Here is a 19,039-nt window from a genome sequence, read left to right as displayed (position 1 = left end):
CTCCCCTGCCGCAACCTGCCCTTGCCGCGACCCAAAACACCTTTACGGCCACACCGCTGCCGGTTCACCCCACCAACTACGCTGCACGTTTCACCCCACCAACGACGCTGCACGTTTCACCCCACCAACGACGATGCACGGTGCACCCACCCAACGACACTGCTTCCTCTGCCGCGAAGAAGAGAGGAATCCAACCTCCACCTGCGCCGCCGCATAGAGTGGTATGCGTTCAATTTTTTATTTTATTTTTTGAACTTGACAGCGCCGCCAAGAAATGGCGGCCGGGTCCGTGGTGGTAACGCCCAGGAAAAGCGGGGCCCACCATGGTTCAGCCGGAGATCTTGGGCGGCTGAACCACGGCCGACACCACTTTTCCTTGGCAGCACCGTACGGTTCACCCCACCAACGACGTTGCACGGTGCACCCAACCCAACGACACCGCTTCCTCTGTCGCGAAGAGAAGAGAGGAATCCAACCTCCGCCTGCGCCGCCGCATAGAGTGGTATGCGTTCAATTTTATTTTATTTTTTGAACTTGACAGTGCCGCCCAGAAATGGCGGCCGGGTCCGTGGTGGTAACGCCCAGGAAAAGCGGGGCCCACCATGGTTCAGCAGCAGGTATCCTAGGAATCTTCTTGAATGAGTAAGCTACTTTACTTGCTTACGATAGGCTAAATAGACGAGAAGTGGTACACCGTTGGGTGCTGGTCAACAGTGGGCAAAAAGCTCATACCCATGGGTAAATGGTATTTTCACGTAATATGTTAAAAGTCAAACAAAATACTTAATATATTTATACAACAATGACAAATATTTATACAACAGTGACAGTATATATGACAATACTTTTACACATTCATTTAATTAGACACCTTACTTTTTCTATTTCATTTTTTTTCGGGGTGGGTAGGGGTCTTTTGTCCACTGTTACCCAACGATTTATTACTCCTCCTAAGTAGACATCGGTCTATTATTGGTGCAAACTGCAAAGTTTTACATACCTTTTCGGCAAGGGAGCAGTTCTTTTCCATTATATTGAAATTTTAATTCCAATTACTCTCCATTATGGATGTTGATGAGCCAAGTCGAGCTCGACTCGAAATCCCAAAGTCAAGCTCGACTCGATCGACTCGCGAGCTTAAAATTGTCAAATTTGACTCGAAATTGGCTCGAAAACTCAAACTCGACTTAAAATCAACTCGAAAACTCGAATCAAATTCCAGTCAACTCGAGTTTCAATCCCAAATTAATATTCCGTATGTCCATAAGCTTAAATGGAAGTCTAATGGAAGTGAATTAAAACACTTTCACAATTATATTTATAACTCTTTCTTTCTATTTCCCCTTACTTATTTACCAGAGTGGGACAAAATATTTTCTTTGATTTTATGTATAAATAAATTGAGCTTTTCGAGTCGAGTATCGAGTTGTTCGACTCGACTAGACTCGTTTAATTTGAGCGATTTCCGTCAATATTGCACAAAGATACAATAATTCCCAAAATACGTTACTTTCTTACTTAATTCCCACCATACCGTCCACGTCAGCAAGGGAGAGAGAAAACTAATTTTTTTTCCCGGTTCAACACTGAACCGCTATCTGAGATAGCGGTTTGGTTTAGAACTAAACCGCCATCTCAGACAGCTGTTAATGTTACTAAACCGCAATCTGAGATGGCGGATTAGTTCAGTACTAAACCTCTATCTCAGATAGCGGTTCAGTATGCACCCTGCATCAACCCTTGCAGTTTGCAGTGTTCAGCCAGAAAATGGGATGAGATCTTCCTGCCAAATAGTCCAACTCCAACAACCTGCAAACAACTCCAAGATCTCCAACAACCACTATAATCCAACTCCAACAACCTCCACAAATCATACCAACCAACCAAACCATAACACTTAGGCAACAAAATAGAAGAGTGCAAACAAAAAATTTCCAAAAGTTCAATCGTTCCAAAAATTTCCAAAAGTTCAATCGTTCCAAAAGTTCAATCGTTCCAATAATGACACATGAGTTTCTAAAAGTTCCCAAAAGTTCCAATACTAGCAAAAAGAACAATAGATTACACAAAAGTTTCTAATGTAGCTCAAATCTAAGTTCTACGTTGTTTCTTTGCATGCTCGGACGATGAAAATGAGGACTAATCCTCCTCGGCAATTGGCTCGGGTCGAAAACTATTAGAGCAATCCTTTTGTCTCCGGTAAGTGAGAAGCTGCAAAGGAGGAGATGAAATAACTTGTGATGCTGGCGGAGATGCAGTACGAACAGGAGGAGTAAGAGCTGGAGGACGTAGAGGAGGAGTAAGTGATGGAGGGCGTGGAGAAGGTGGTGGTGGAGGGAGTAGAGGAGGAGTAAGTGGTGGAGGGCGTAGTGGACTAAGTGGTGGAGGACGTGGAGAATGTGGTGCTGGAGGGCGTAGAGGAGGAGTAAGTGGTGGAGGGCGTGCACGTGGTGGTCGAAAACCACGCCCTCGTGAAACATGTGAGGTGGAGGAGGTGTCGGGTGTACACTGAGACGAGGCTAAATCTTATTATTGGAGGATATGGTCTTGCCCCACTCTTGATAAGGTCTCAATGCAAGAGGAACTCAAATTGCGTAACGTATCAAGAGTGAGAGGAAGGGCCAAACTGGGAGGTAGCTCTAGCGCAGAATCCACAGCTCGAGTGCATCTTGAGGCAAGATCAACCAATGCATGTGACTACAAAAAAGAATGTGAAACAATAATTAGAATTCAACATTAGTTATGAATATAAACATTATACATGAAAATGGAACAAGGATTAATTTATCAAAATAATATCAGATGAAGACGGTTGATAATGAGTGGTGGGGGGTGATCGTGTAACAGGAGTAATGAGGTGTCTGGTGATGCTACAATACCAATCCATATTAGGTGACTTGAAACTATTTAAGGCTATTTTAAGTGAATTTAGGCTATTTTAAGGGCTTTACCGGTACCGACGGCCGGTGGTGGTGAGGTCGAAACTCGACGGCTGTGGTGGTGAGGAACAAACGCGACGACCGACGAAGGCTGAGGAACAATTCCCGCAACCGAGGAGCAACGGGGGAAGGGTGCGAATGAGGAGTGAAGGCTGGCTGTGGTGGGTGAGGAAGATGTTCGACGACCGGAGGAAGGGTGAGGAAGAAGCTCGGCGGCCGGCAGAACGGGAGCCGGCCGGTGGTGACGCTAAGAAGACATAAGGTCCAGAGCTCCAGAGAGAGAAAGAGAAAAAAGCGGGGTTTTTTTGTTTTGATTTTGATAGTTTGAATTTGCTCCTGGAAGGCTGATATGTGTTGAGACTAAACCGCCATCTGAGATAGCGGTTCATTAAATACGAAACCGCTATCTTAGATAGCGGTTAACCTTTATAAACCGCTATCTCAGATAGCGGTTTTGCATTGATTATTTTTTGAAAAAAAAAGAATCGGTTCAATATGCTGACGTGGACGGTATGGTGGGAATTAATTAAGAAAGTAACGTATTTTGGGAATTAATGGATCTTTGTGCAATATTGAAAGAAATCGCTCGTTTAATTTTCGAGTCGAGATTTGACTAGTTTTGACCGAGTCGGATTCGAATAACTAGCTATTCTCCCTATGTTCTTTAATAATGAATACAGATTTTACAAGTGTTTCGTCAACAAAGATGCCAATTGAAAAATAGCAGCATGATCCATTCACCTAAGATTCTTAGTACAAAAGACAAATTTGTTGTTTATTGGTAAATGTCATCATTGTACATTCGTACGAACTGTACCCAACAAAACAAATCAACGTTGAGGCCGTCCCATGTTAAAAATATATATATATATATTAAAAAAAATCTGTATCACTGTATGGATATTATTTATTTATGATGGGGTCAGTCAATAACTTAGTTAACCTTGAGAGCCCGAAGTTGGAAATTACGAAATTGTATTGTCCATTTTGCACAAAACATCACTTTGGCGGAAATTGATCTGTATTTATTCTGTAATAAGAAATCCCCAAATCATATCTTTCACTAAAAAGAAACATCAAAAGATTGGAATTTAGAAATCAGGAAGCTACCAAGAAAACATGGATCAGGCGGAGTTAGAGGAAGAGGCAAGACAGTGTTTGATTAACCCAGAAAATGATCCATTGCCAACTTCTCTTATTAGTTGTTTGTATATTGGGCACTTCTTATCAAGATGGAGTGCCAGGTATGCTTCTTTTTATATCTCTTTCTTTGTTGGGATTTCTTTTGGTCATTTGTTTGTTGCAATTTTGAACCTTTTTTATGTGATATTTGCCTTTTGGAATATGGGTGATTTTAGTTTCACCTAGTTGATAATGTAAGAAAATAAAACGGACAACCTAAAATTCCTTTTTGGTTTCGGATGAATTAGTTTTTACTCTGTAGCTCATTGATTGTGTGAAGTATTTTATTTACTTATTACCTTGAACTAGCTGGGAGTGATGAAAGAGTAATAATTTGAGGAATTATGTAAAAGTATGTTTTTAAAAGAGGGTTTAGTGTTATAATGAGGGTATAAAGGTTTCTTTCTGACTAGATTGTTTTGTGTTCTTTCTGTTTCCTTTAGAGGTTGGCAAAAGTAGTAAACTACTACTTTAATTGGATTCTTGAAATCTTGAATGATCTCCAAAATGGAAATTTTTTTCTTCATTCATTTTGTGTTGGTGTTAATATGTCATCTACTAATTGATCGAGTATGACTTGAGTACTTTGCGTGTTGAAATGGTGGCTCTAGGAGGTCAGTTAATCACAATACGTGCAAATCGATGTGTCAAATGTAATGGTTAGATAAGAGATCATAGTGATTATATAAACCTGATTGAATATGAGGTCATGATCTTAATATTTGACATGGATGAATAGATGATTGCAGGATAGGATGATTATGTGATTTTCATATTCGTCTTTAACTTGGAAATTCTCTGAGGGGTATTACTAATTCTAGATCAGTTCTTTCTGCGGACTTTGTAACTGCTATTTTATGTTCTAGCAAAGTTCTGGTGCTCTATTCAGGGAAGTTTTGTTTAATCTTCATATTTGCAGGATGTGGGAATTCTCTGTGGCTTTATACATGATTAACATCTGGCCGGACTCATTGCTTCTTACTGCTCTATATGGAGTTGTAGAATCAGCTTCTGTTGCACTCTTTGGCCCTATTATTGGGGAATGGGTGAACAGACTGACATATATCAAGGTTCGTTAGACTCATATTCATGCTCAATCACTTATTAAATTCAGTGGGTGAAAATTCTGGCATAAAATTCAGTCATGGAAACAAATTAGATGCCATTTCTTAGTGAAGAATCTGATTTTGTATTAGTTTAAAATTACAACAATTGGTGTTAGAACCTAAAAGTAAAAGTCAAACACTTGATGTTAGAATTATTCATCCACTGTAGCAGATATGAAGTGTGTATCTGGCTTTTCTGCTTACAGGTTCTTCAAATCTGGACAATATCACAGAATCTGTCATTTATAATCGCTGGAGTCGCAGTAGTTATTTTACTGGTCTACTCGAGTTTAAAGGGCATAGTTTTTTCTTCACTTGTTTTGGTAACTTATCTCTCAGGAGCTGTTGCTGTGCTTTCAACCCTTGCTGGAACCATCCTTATTGAAAGAGAATGGTGATCATGATTTTCTCTCAGAAGAGAAAAGACTACATAACTGCACATCTCTTGTTGTAATTACTAAAACAAGGGTGATGATAAAGGTCGCAAGTTGCGACAACATTTAGTTGTCGCAATCTTACGTGTCGGAATTTAATTGGTACACATAGGCGCCACGTGTGCTATGCGTCATCAGATTATTTTTACTATTAATACAATATTTTTACTATGAAAATATGTAAATAAGGTATTCGAGATAAAGAAGGAAACAAATAAGAATATTAAGATTTTCCTACTTTTTTATGAAACATATATAATAAGTTATATAAGTTAAATATTTTAGTTTCCAATTTAAATCATGACACGTATGCATGCCATGTCATCATTGTGACACGGCTTAAAGGTCGCATGTTGCGACCTTTATCATTTCCGCTAAAACAATAAAAAAAAGTTATTTGTTAAAATCATTTTAACTTACACGGTGTGCCCCTTCAAACAATAAAATTACATAACCACACAATAATTCTTCACTTGTCAGAAGCCGTATGTTTCAAACCTTAGCTTGATGTCTTTAAATAACAAGTTTTTGTAATTAAGATTGTAGTTGTTGAACATCTTATCAATCGGCAATTCTTTTCAGGGTTGTTGTGATGTCAGAAGACCAGCCTACTGGAGTTTTAACAAAACTGAATTCAGTTCTGAGAAGAATTGACTTGGTGTCCAAATTATGTGCTCCAGTGGTTTCAGGTTTAATTGTGAGCTTTGTATCATTGACAGCATCGGCTATATGTTTCGCCCTTTGGAATGTCATCTCCGTGTGTGTTGAATACTGGCTACTTACCACTGTATATGATGGGATTCCAGCTTTACATAGGAAAGATAGCAAAAGAAAGGAAATGGCATCCTCTGATCCTGAACCAAGCACATCTCTTTCTAACCAGCATTCCAACTTGTCTATTGAGGACAGAAGCGACATTTCTTCTCTTGAAACCCGATCTTTAGGGTGTTTGTCAATACTTCCTTGTATTGGTGCTTGGAAAGTATACTTAAACCAAGAGGTGGTGCTGCCAGGACTTGCCCTGGCTTTGCTGTATTTTACTGTACTCAGGTATAACAAGTAAACTCTTATAAGTTATAATTGACTTAGGTTAAAGAATTGACATACTTGATGTTGGTCTTCGTGCAGCTTTGGTTCTTTGATGACTGCTGCCTTGGAATGGGAAGGCATACCTGCATATCTGATAGGTATAGCTCGAGGCATAAGCGCTATTGTAGGAATAACAGCAACTTTCACCTATCCAATTTTAGAGTCCAAAATTTCAACTCTTAGGACAGGGCTGTGGTCCATCTGGTCTCAGGTATGCCTCTATAGAAACAATTACAATTACAATTACAATTACAATTACAATTACAATTACAATTACAATTACAATTACTGCATCAATCTTCAATTTTATTTATCTGTTTCACCTACTACGTGTATTTGAAAGCACCTATTCTTTCTGTTTGAAGTAGTATTTGATAGCAATTCCCAAACACTTGTGATGATTCATGCAGTGGTCAATTCTCCTAATATGTGTTGGATCTATATGGGTTAAAAACGGCATATCATCTGCATATATGTTAATGAGTGGAGTTGCAGCATCCCGTATTGGGTTATGGATGTTCGATTTAGCTGTCATCCAACAAATGCAGGTAAAGGGAACAAAAAGCTAGCTAGATTCAATCTAAGGATTTACCTATTATGCTTTGTGGCTCATGTATTTCCACTATGATTTTCCAATTGAGCACTACTTGTTGTTGGTTTCAGGATCAAGTGCCAAACTCTGATCGCTGTATTGTGGGAGGGGTCCAGAATTCCATCCAGTCTGCTATGGATTTGTTAGGTTATACTATGGGTGTTATTGTCCCTAATCCAAAGGTGACTATCATTTCATCCTTAGCTTTGTGCCTTTAATTTAAGGGCACTATGATTAAACTTAGAAAAGTCGATCAGGTTGCAATCACTCAGGAAAATGCATAACTTGTGCTTATTGTAGATAGATAGATAGATATTACTCTGACAATTTACTACTTTGTGCCCGTTCATAGACTGAATTTGACTCTAACGATTATAATCTTGTTTTGCAGCACTTTTGGGTGTTAATATTGATTTCCTTCGTAGTAGTAACAATGGCTGCAATACTCTACACACTGTACATATGGCGTGTTCGGAAGCACCTGTTTCACTTCGAGAAGCTATACCGATTAATCCGAGGATCATCCTCCTAAACTTGTGTTCTAGTTGGCCTTGTAAATATGTAAATTGTAATGTAAAAATAACAGTTTATACAATTGTACATTGTTGAATAAAATTTGTTGTTCTTTTGAGTCAATTATTTGTCTCATGTGTTCCCAGTCTTCTGTTGAAAGGTTCAAACTTTAAAGGCTAAAACAGTCCGACGTGAAATCCATTTTGGTGTGCGAAAAAAGTGGTAGTGATGCGCCTGCATTTTGCTTTGTAGGGGCTCTTTCATTTTACTTCTCTTTCAAGTCATTTTAGGGACATTGGTATCAAATTATTAATATTCCTAATTTTATCTAGGGAGAATTATTTCGTGCCATGCACTTGGGAAGTTGTGTTACGTGTTTGCCCTCGTTTAATGCTTATAGTTTACTATAATACAATTTGGTTAATTACCTTTTATCTTAGTAAACTATAAGCATTAAACGAGGGCAAACACGTAAAAAGGCATATACAATAATATAATTTGGTTAATTACCTTTTATATTATTATAATTTAAAAAGGCATATCCTTATGATTCTGAAGAGAAAATGTGAAATACACCACCAATGGATAGAAAAATACCCTTTTAAGTGCATAGTGCACTCGACTAGTCGGCTCCACATAATAATTTTCATTGTATTTTGACTTTTTTAATTAAGATAATACTCCATATTTTCCTTTTATTCTTGACCTATCTTATTTTGGTTGCCCCCTTCTATTTTTTACTTTTGAAACATTTCCTTTCATTACTCCACAAAATAAAATGCCCAAGTTTAATTAAATGTTCAAATGTTGATTTCACCTCACTATTCCTCATTCATTCACTCCACTCACCTCTAATTAAAAAAAAAAATAAAGGAATCAAAGCATTTTTTTAATATGCTTAAATTCTTCTGCATTGATATCAAACGTAAAGAATAAAAAGAAACGGAAAAAGAAAATACGTACTTCACCTGCATAAATCGCATTTTTTTGGGTGGGGATTGGAATTGCAAATAAACATCATATTTACCTATTAAATTCAAAAGTATACTCCACTATGATTGATGAATGGCCATTGATCTTTTAACCCTTTACGGATGGATAAGTTTGCAAAGATTCGTCCTCAATTTTTTTATTTTTATTTTTATTTCTTTTTTGCAAAGAATCAAAACGATTTTAATGAATAAATAAAGAGTTGTATTGGAGTTCAAGTCAATTAATTAGAGCACACTCATCCATAGATTATACAAAATATAGTTTATGCACCCGGGTGTATAATACTCATTGTGCACCCTATTTTTAAATGAACATATAGTTCAAATACAAAGAACAAATAGCAAATGAACATATAATACAAATTAAATTCAAAGAACATATAGATTAAATATTTCACTTGTACATGTACAATGAAATCATTCTCCGTGTTCATTATATTCTCAATGAATGTTTATCGGGGTGCTCATGTGCATCCGGGTGTATAATCCAAATTGCGTAGATTATACGGAATATAGTAATATACTAAACGAAACATACCTTAATTTGCTTGTAGGCTTGTAGCTAAAGTTTTATTTTGGGCTAACAACAAAATCAAAACCCTAATGCGAGTATCTTTTCATTTGATCGAAAGTACTTGTTAATTCATTTAGTAAGAGCGATGCATATTGTGATATGGATTAATAAAATACTAGTACAAATTGAATTTAATTATTGAAGCTAGACATATGAGTGTATATGAGTAATAAGGAATAACTACTTTAATTTTAACACAAACTTTAATAATAATAATAATAATAAAAAAAAGCAACGCGTGGATGGTGCAGGGGCCTGCACGTAGATCTACGTGCACCTGCACCAAAACGCAAAAACATTAAAAGAAAACGCAAAAAACAAAAAAACAAAAAAGAACATAAAAAACTAAACAGAAAGAACTAGAGTAAACAAAAAGAACATTAACTAAACCTGAAAAGAACACTAATGTCAAAAAACTAAAGAAAATGTACAAAAATAAAAATAACATATTCTCTCTCCTGATAACTATAAAAAGAACAACTATTTTTCAAAAAGAACATCGTGTGAAAAATGCAATAGAAAAACAAAAAAAAATACATATTATCGATAATATTATTAAATATTAAAAAACTGTAACAAAATTAAAAAGAACACAAAATAATTATAAAAAAGAACAACAACTTTTTTACAAAACACAAAGAACAAAATTAGAAGAAAAATAAAATAACAAAAACTCAAAAAAAAAACCACAATAAAATAAGAAAAAAGAACAGAACACATGAAAAAAGAACATCATTTTCTTTTTCCTTATCAAACAAAAGAACAGAATGAAAGGGACGAAAAGAACAACAAATCTATGTTCTTTTATTAGTTGTATTTGTTCTTATCAAACCAATTAGTGTTCTAATTAAAAAGACGAAAACGACGATACTTTGATGCACTTAAAACTAGATCTATATTTTTATTTAAATGTATTTTTGTTTTTATCCCACACATAAGATCTATGTTCTTTTATTAAGTGTTATTTGTTCTATTCAAACGATTTTATGTTCTAATTAAAAAGACAAAACGACGATTTTTTGATGCACTTAAAACTAAATCTATATTTTTTAAAAAAAGTATATTTGTTCTTTTACCACGAATCAGACTATGTTCTTTTTTAAGTGTTATTTGTTCTTTTCAAACCATTATATGTTCTTTTTTAACAATCTATGTACGTTGATATAAAAGAACAAACTATGTTGATGACACAGTAAAAATAAAGTTGTGAAAAAGAACATAACAATCCGAAAAGAACATTAGATGAAAAATCAAGGAAACGTACCTTAAACACTTATCAACATTTATCAGGAGCATCAACATTGAACTAGTGTTTTTCTTAATTCACTCATTTTCAACAAACGAGAAACATTCAGAAGGAATTTCAGAGAGAGAATAAGGAGAAAATGTATTTTTTTACTCTTTCATTTACCATCTCACTCTTTCTCTCTCGAAAAATCTCTCTTATGTTGAGAGAATATAAATCCTCTCCTCTCTCTCTCTCTCTCTAAAATGTATTTCTAAAATGACTAATGGTTATGACTCATAAGTACAATTATTATATATATAGTTGCTGAAAAATAGAAAATGAACAAATAGGAAGTAGAATCAAAGAATTGAAGAACAGAGAAGGAGAAAAGAAAAATTGTTAAAGGAGTGCATAATGAGAACCGTGCACGTGTTTTTATTTTGTTCTTTTAACAGAGTATTATGAAAAGAACAAATGAAAAGTCTTAAAGAACAAATATAGAGACTAAAAGAACAAGTCAAGTACTTTGTCCCACAATAACATATGATTCGGAATCATCATTTTCATCATTCTGTTATGCATTATCAAGCACATTATTCATAATATCTGAAAAAATAATAGGTTAATATGTATAAAAACAAGAAAAAGAACGCAATCAAAATAACAAAGGATAAATAAAAAGTAACAAGAAAAATAACACAATAAAATAAAAAGAACAAGTTATGAAATGCAAATAATATTGAAAATAATAAAAAGAAGAACACAATAAAACAAAAGAACAAATTATGAAACGCAAATGGTCTATTTTTCTACTATAATGAAACTGTTCTTTTAATACGAGCATAATGTAACTGTTCTTTTCATTCGAGCATATGTTCTTTTAATACGTAAAACTGTTCTTTTCTGGAAAAAATCGTAATTACATAATCAAAATCTTCAAAATCAACGATTTCAACGAAATCAGCGTGTTATTACATAATTTGATTCATTAAAATCATCAAATTCATCAAAACACGATTATTACAAAATCAAAATAGTCAAAATCATCAAAAACACAACTATTACAAAATCAAAATCATCAAAACATGCCATTTGTTATTACAAAATTGAAAATTTACCTCCCAAAATCTGATTATCAGCTGTAGAATTCAGATTTGAAGAAGAAGAATCAATTTAATTTGATGTTGAAGCAGAAAAATCAACGAATTTTTGGGGATTTTCATTAATTTCTCTCTCTAAAACCCATTTTAGAAAACCTAGACTTTCTCTCTCCTCTTCACAGTTTGAATTCAAAACATAAAACCCAGAAGAATATATATCGCAAAAATAACAAAAATCAAATAAAAACGCGATAAACATAACTGAAAAGAACAGAGCCTTTAATGTTCTTTTGTTCAGAGGTGTTCTTTTGTTCAAGGGCATTGTTCTTTTTCCTGGGAATTTAATGAAAACGCGCGTTTTGTGTTTAATGTTGGTCGTTTTAATCGCGGTGCACCTAGAGCTACGTGCACACGCCTGCACCATCCAAATTGCGAACAACGCGTGGATGGTGCAGGGGCCTGCACGTAGATCTACGTGCACCTGCACCAAAACGCAAAAACATTAAAAGAAAACGCAAAAAACAAAAAAACAAAAAAGAACATAAAAAACTAAACAGAAAGAACTAGAGTAAACAAAAAGAACATTAACTAAACCTGAAAAGAACACTAATGTCAAAAAACTAAAGAAAATGTACAAAAATAAAAATAACATATTCTCTCTCCTGATAACTATAAAAAGAACAACTATTTTTCAAAAAGAACATCGTGTGAAAAATGCAATAGAAAAACAAAAAAAAATACATATTATCGATAATATTATTAAATATTAAAAAACTGTAACAAAATTAAAAAGAACACAAAATAATTATAAAAAAGAACAACAACTTTTTTACAAAACACAAAGAACAAAATTAGAAGAAAAATAAAATAACAAAAACTCAAAAAAAAAACCACAATAAAATAAGAAAAAAGAACAGAACACATGAAAAAAGAACATCATTTTCTTTTTCCTTATCAAACAAAAGAACAGAATGAAAGGGACGAAAAGAACAACAAATCTATGTTCTTTTATTAGTTGTATTTGTTCTTATCAAACCAATTAGTGTTCTAATTAAAAAGACGAAAACGACGATACTTTGATGCACTTAAAACTAGATCTATATTTTTATTTAAATGTATTTTTGTTTTTATCCCACACATAAGATCTATGTTCTTTTATTAAGTGTTATTTGTTCTATTCAAACGATTTTATGTTCTAATTAAAAAGACAAAACGACGATTTTTTGATGCACTTAAAACTAAATCTATATTTTTTAAAAAAAGTATATTTGTTCTTTTACCACGAATCAGACTATGTTCTTTTTTAAGTGTTATTTGTTCTTTTCAAACCATTATATGTTCTTTTTTAACAATCTATGTACGTTGATATAAAAGAACAAACTATGTTGATGACACAGTAAAAATAAAGTTGTGAAAAAGAACATAACAATCCGAAAAGAACATTAGATGAAAAATCAAGGAAACGTACCTTAAACACTTATCAACATTTATCAGGAGCATCAACATTGAACTAGTGTTTTTCTTAATTCACTCATTTTCAACAAACGAGAAACATTCAGAAGGAATTTCAGAGAGAGAATAAGGAGAAAATGTATTTTTTTACTCTTTCATTTACCATCTCACTCTTTCTCTCTCGAAAAATCTCTCTTATGTTGAGAGAATATAAATCCTCTCCTCTCTCTCTCTCTCTCTAAAATGTATTTCTAAAATGACTAATGGTTATGACTCATAAGTACAATTATTATATATATAGTTGCTGAAAAATAGAAAATGAACAAATAGGAAGTAGAATCAAAGAATTGAAGAACAGAGAAGGAGAAAAGAAAAATTGTTAAAGGAGTGCATAATGAGAACCGTGCACGTGTTTTTATTTTGTTCTTTTAACAGAGTATTATGAAAAGAACAAATGAAAAGTCTTAAAGAACAAATATAGAGACTAAAAGAACAAGTCAAGTACTTTGTCCCACAATAACATATGATTCGGAATCATCATTTTCATCATTCTGTTATGCATTATCAAGCACATTATTCATAATATCTGAAAAAATAATAGGTTAATATGTATAAAAACAAGAAAAAGAACGCAATCAAAATAACAAAGGATAAATAAAAAGTAACAAGAAAAATAACACAATAAAATAAAAAGAACAAGTTATGAAATGCAAATAATATTGAAAATAATAAAAAAGAAGAACACAATAAAACAAAAGAACAAATTATGAAACGCAAATGGTCTATTTTTCTACTATAATGAAACTGTTCTTTTAATACGAGCATAATGTAACTGTTCTTTTCATTCGAGCATATGTTCTTTTAATACGTAAAACTGTTCTTTTCTGGAAAAAATCGTAATTACATAATCAAAATCTTCAAAATCAACGATTTCAACGAAATCAGCGTGTTATTACATAATTTGATTCATTAAAATCATCAAATTCATCAAAACACGATTATTACAAAATCAAAATAGTCAAAATCATCAAAAACACAACTATTACAAAATCAAAATCATCAAAACATGCCATTTGTTATTACAAAATTGAAAATTTACCTCCCAAAATCTGATTATCAGCTGTAGAATTCAGATTTGAAGAAGAAGAATCAATTTAATTTGATGTTGAAGCAGAAAAATCAACGAATTTTTGGGGATTTTCATTAATTTCTCTCTCTAAAACCCATTTTAGAAAACCTAGACTTTCTCTCTCCTCTTCACAGTTTGAATTCAAAACATAAAACCCAGAAGAATATATATCGCAAAAATAACAAAAATCAAATAAAAACGCGATAAACATAACTGAAAAGAACAGAGCCTTTAATGTTCTTTTGTTCAGAGGTGTTCTTTTGTTCAAGGGCATTGTTCTTTTTCCTGGGAATTTAATGAAAACGCGCGTTTTGTGTTTAATGTTGGTCGTTTTAATCGCGGTGCACCTAGAGCTACGTGCACACGCCTGCACCATCCAAATTGCGAACAACGCGTGGATGGTGCAGGGGCCTGCACGTAGATCTACGTGCACCTGCACCAAAACGCAAAAACATTAAAAGAAAACGCAAAAAACAAAAAAACAAAAAAGAACATAAAAAACTAAACAGAAAGAACTAGAGTAAACAAAAAGAACATTAACTAAACCTGAAAAGAACACTAATGTCAAAAAACTAAAGAAAATGTACAAAAATAAAAATAACATATTCTCTCTCCTGATAACTATAAAAAGAACAACTATTTTTCAAAAAGAACATCGTGTGAAAAATGCAATAGAAAAACAAAAAAAAATACATATTATCGATAATATTATTAAATATTAAAAAACTGTAACAAAATTAAAAAGAACACAAAATAATTATAAAAAAGAACAACAACTTTTTTACAAAACACAAAGAACAAAATTAGAAGAAAAATAAAATAACAAAAACTCAAAAAAAAAACCACAATAAAATAAGAAAAAAGAACAGAACACATGAAAAAAGAACATCATTTTCTTTTTCCTTATCAAACAAAAGAACAGAATGAAAGGGACGAAAAGAACAACAAATCTATGTTCTTTTATTAGTTGTATTTGTTCTTATCAAACCAATTAGTGTTCTAATTAAAAAGACGAAAACGACGATACTTTGATGCACTTAAAACTAGATCTATATTTTTATTTAAATGTATTTTTGTTTTTATCCCACACATAAGATTTATGTTCTTTTATTAAGTGTTATTTGTTCTATTCAAACGATTTTATGTTCTAATTAAAAAGACAAAACGACGATTTTTTGATGCACTTAAAACTAAATCTATATTTTTTAAAAAAAGTATATTTGTTCTTTTACCACGAATCAGACTATGTTCTTTTTTAAGTGTTATTTGTTCTTTTCAAACCATTATATGTTCTTTTTTAACAATCTATGTACGTTGATATAAAAGAACAAACTATGTTGATGACACAGTAAAAATAAAGTTGTGAAAAAGAACATAACAATCCGAAAAGAACATTAGATGAAAAATCAAGGAAACGTACCTTAAACACTTATCAACATTTATCAGGAGCATCAACATTGAACTAGTGTTTTTCTTAATTCACTCATTTTCAACAAACGAGAAACATTCAGAAGGAATTTTAGAGAGAGAATAAGGAGAAAATGTATTTTTTTACTCTTTCATTTACCATCTCACTCTTTCTCTCTCGAAAAATCTCTCTTATGTTGAGAGAATATAAATCCTCTCCTCTCTCTCTCTCTCTCTAAAATGTATTTCTAAAATGACTAATGGTTATGACTCATAAGTACAATTATTATATATATAGTTGCTGAAAAATAGAAAATGAACAAATAGGAAGTAGAATCAAAGAATTGAAGAACAGAGAAGGAGAAAAGAAAAATTGTTAAAGGAGTGCATAATGAGAACCGTGCACGTGTTTTTATTTTGTTCTTTTAACAGAGTATTATGAAAAGAACAAATGAAAAGTCTTAAAGAACAAATATAGAGACTAAAAGAACAAGTCAAGTACTTTGTCCCACAATAACATATGATTCGGAATCATCATTTTCATCATTCTGTTATGCATTATCAAGCACATTATTCATAATATCTGAAAAATAATAGGTTAATATGTATAAAAACAAGAAAAAGAACGCAATCAAAATAACAAAGGATAAATAAAAAGTAACAAGAAAAATAACACAATAAAATAAAAAGAACAAGTTATGAAATGCAAATAATATTGAAAATAATAAAAAAGAAGAACACAATAAAACAAAAGAACAAATTATGAAACGCAAATGGTCTATTTTTCTACTATAATGAAACTGTTCTTTTAATACGAGCATAATGTAACTGTTCTTTTCATTCGAGCATATGTTCTTTTAATACGTAAAACTGTTCTTTTCTGGAAAAAATCGTAATTACATAATCAAAATCTTCAAAATCAACGATTTCAACGAAATCAGCGTGTTATTACATAATTTGATTCATTAAAATCATCAAATTCATCAAAACACGATTATTACAAAATCAAAATAGTCAAAATCATCAAAAACACAACTATTACAAAATCAAAATCATCAAAACATGCCATTTGTTATTACAAAATTGAAAATTTACCTCCCAAAATCTGATTATCAGCTGTAGAATTCAGATTTGAAGAAGAAGAATCAATTTAATTTGATGTTGAAGCAGAAAAATCAACGAATTTTTGGGGATTTTCATTAATTTCTCTCTCTAAAACCCATTTTAGAAAACCTAGACTTTCTCTCTCCTCTTCACAGTTTGAATTCAAAACATAAAACCCAGAAGAATATATATCGCAAAAATAACAAAAATCAAATAAAAACGCGATAAACATAACTGAAAAGAACAGAGCCTTTAATGTTCTTTTGTTCAGAGGTGTTCTTTTGTTCAAGGGCATTGTTCTTTTTCCTGGGAATTTAATGAAAACGCGCGTTTTGTGTTTAATGTTGGTCGTTTTAATCGCGGTGCACCTAGAGCTACGTGCACACGCCTGCACCATCCAAATTGCGAAAAAAAAGGGCAGGTATACTGTAATTTATTATGTAGCAGACTAATTGAACTAGATCAGGCCGTTTATTTTAAATCATGCATAGGCGAACACACTACCTTTGTTTCTCTTTCCCTTTCTACCTTCCTTCGTCGCTTCCCCCTCTCTAGTCTTCACCACGACCTTCAATCTCCTCGTTCTTAGCTTTTGATTTTCGATCTTCAAGACAATTGAACATAATAAAGTTCATGTATGTTTCCATATTTTTGCCATTATCTCTTCAATTTCCTAGGTTTTGCTCTTCTTTTCGATTATTTTGACTACTTTTGTTTTGATTTTATTTTTGCTGATTTGCAGTTGTTACTTAGATGAAAAATAAAAGAGAAAGCTATTTGCTAGAGTAAGCAGAAAGATTTCTCTTATGTTGAGGGCTTGATGCGCGCTGATTGAACTGATTTTTTGGGTGCAATTGTGTGTGTCAATACTCAATAATGAAGGTCATGCATGCAACATGATATAATTCATTGATGAAAGTGGGTCCTTATTTAGGCATTTACACTTGTCTTTAATTGATAAAATGAAGTTGGTACACTTATTTTCTAAGAAAGCAAGCAAATTTGCGAGCATACTTTTTTACTTTTTTTTGGAAAAGGATGCATATATTAAAAGTTTAAAACCAAGTTTTAGGCATAGAATTAGAGCCTGTTACTATTCGAAAGATAAACGTATACGCAATAACTACGAAGAAGTGAAATTTTCTTGGTCTACACAATTTGCGAGCATAATACTCCTGATTTCTGCATTTTCAGTGCTTTTGGTAAGGTTGTTTTTCCCTTAATTTAAGGTCACTTTTTATCCTTGGTGAAAGTCAATTTTGTTTTGGTAAATTTGTAAAAAAAGACCTTTTATAACTTAAATTTTGCGAGAAAGTACCTTATATAATTTTTTTTGTGAAAACATACCCTAAAGTAATTTTTTTTGCGAGAAATGACCTAAGGGAAGTATCCGACATTGACTGAGCTTTTCCGGCCATTGACTTGCACGTGAGCAGCACGTGTGGCTTATGTTGGCTAAAGACATTGATTTTCCCGAGTATTGAATTTTCAAACTTGATTTTATTTCGATTTTTTTTTCAACTTTAAGTTTTAAAGCTTGAATTTTGGAGGAAAATTGGTGTGATTAGAAAAATAAAGTCACACGTGCTTCTCACGTGCAAGTCAATGGCCGAAAAAGCTCAGTCAATGTCGGAAATTTACTTTTGGTTGTCTTTCGCAAAAAAAAAATTACATGAAGGTGTGATTTCACAAAAAAAATTATATAAGGTCCTTTCTCGCAAAAAAATTTACATTAAGGTGTGATTTCGCAAAAAAAATTATATAAGGTCCTTACTCGCAAAATTTGGGTTATAAAAGATCCTTTTTAACAAATTTCCCTTTTGTTTTTGTTAAAGGGTAACATTGTGTCTTAATAAGGTCCACTTTTTTCACTAACAAGGGTTACTTTTATTAATGTTTCTCACCGAACTTGGTGTCATAGTAAAATTACTATACACTCGGAGAATACGAATCTTTTTATCACAAACTTTTAAAAAGATCGGTGTACGGTAATTTAATTGTATGGTGGACTAATTGAACTAGATCAAACCTATTTAATGTACTTTGAATCTTGCATGTGCGAACATAATACCTTTGTTTCTCTTTCTCTTTCTCTTTTCCTCTTTCCCCCATTTCTAGTGTTCACTACGAACTTCAATCTCCTTGTTCTTAGCTTGCATCACGTGTAACTCATGGATAATACACTTGGTTAATTAAAA

At 32.9% G+C, this 19,039-nt stretch overlaps 1 protein-coding gene across 1 annotated transcript; it reads left to right on the top strand.

Annotated features, from left to right (window-relative positions):
- The first annotated feature begins 3,856 nt into the window (after positions 1–3,856).
- On the top strand, positions 3,857–7,978 carry LOC110800310 (solute carrier family 40 member 2). The gene is made up of 8 exons (XM_022005620.2): positions 3,857–4,183; positions 5,041–5,191; positions 5,434–5,621; positions 6,244–6,711; positions 6,790–6,961; positions 7,161–7,298; positions 7,414–7,524; positions 7,734–7,978. Exons 1-8 carry the CDS (start codon positions 4,059–4,061, stop codon positions 7,872–7,874), a joined length of 1,494 nt encoding a protein of 497 aa, XP_021861312.2. The 5' UTR covers positions 3,857–4,058; the 3' UTR covers positions 7,875–7,978.
- Positions 7,979–19,039: the final 11,061 nt, after the last annotated feature.

This window comes from Spinacia oleracea, chromosome 5, assembly GCF_020520425.1.
Source record: "Spinacia oleracea cultivar Varoflay chromosome 5, BTI_SOV_V1, whole genome shotgun sequence".
Classification (NCBI taxonomy): domain Eukaryota; kingdom Viridiplantae; phylum Streptophyta; class Magnoliopsida; order Caryophyllales; family Amaranthaceae; genus Spinacia; species Spinacia oleracea.
This window is presented reverse-complemented; position numbering and strand designations above follow the sequence as displayed.

What these genes read in the sequence shown, in the direction of transcription:
- LOC110800310 (XM_022005620.2), top strand. Translation starts at nt 4,059, where the DNA reads ATGGATCAGGCGGAGTTAGAGGAAGAGGCAAGACAGTGTTTGATTAAC. An exon ending in ACAGACTGACATATATCAAG is followed by an intron (nt 5,192 to 5,433) that starts GTTCGTTAGACT and finishes TTCTGCTTACAG; the next exon opens with GTTCTTCAAATCTGGACAAT. An exon ending in CTGTCATCCAACAAATGCAG is followed by an intron (nt 7,299 to 7,413) that starts GTAAAGGGAACA and finishes TGTTGGTTTCAG; the next exon opens with GATCAAGTGCCAAACTCTGA.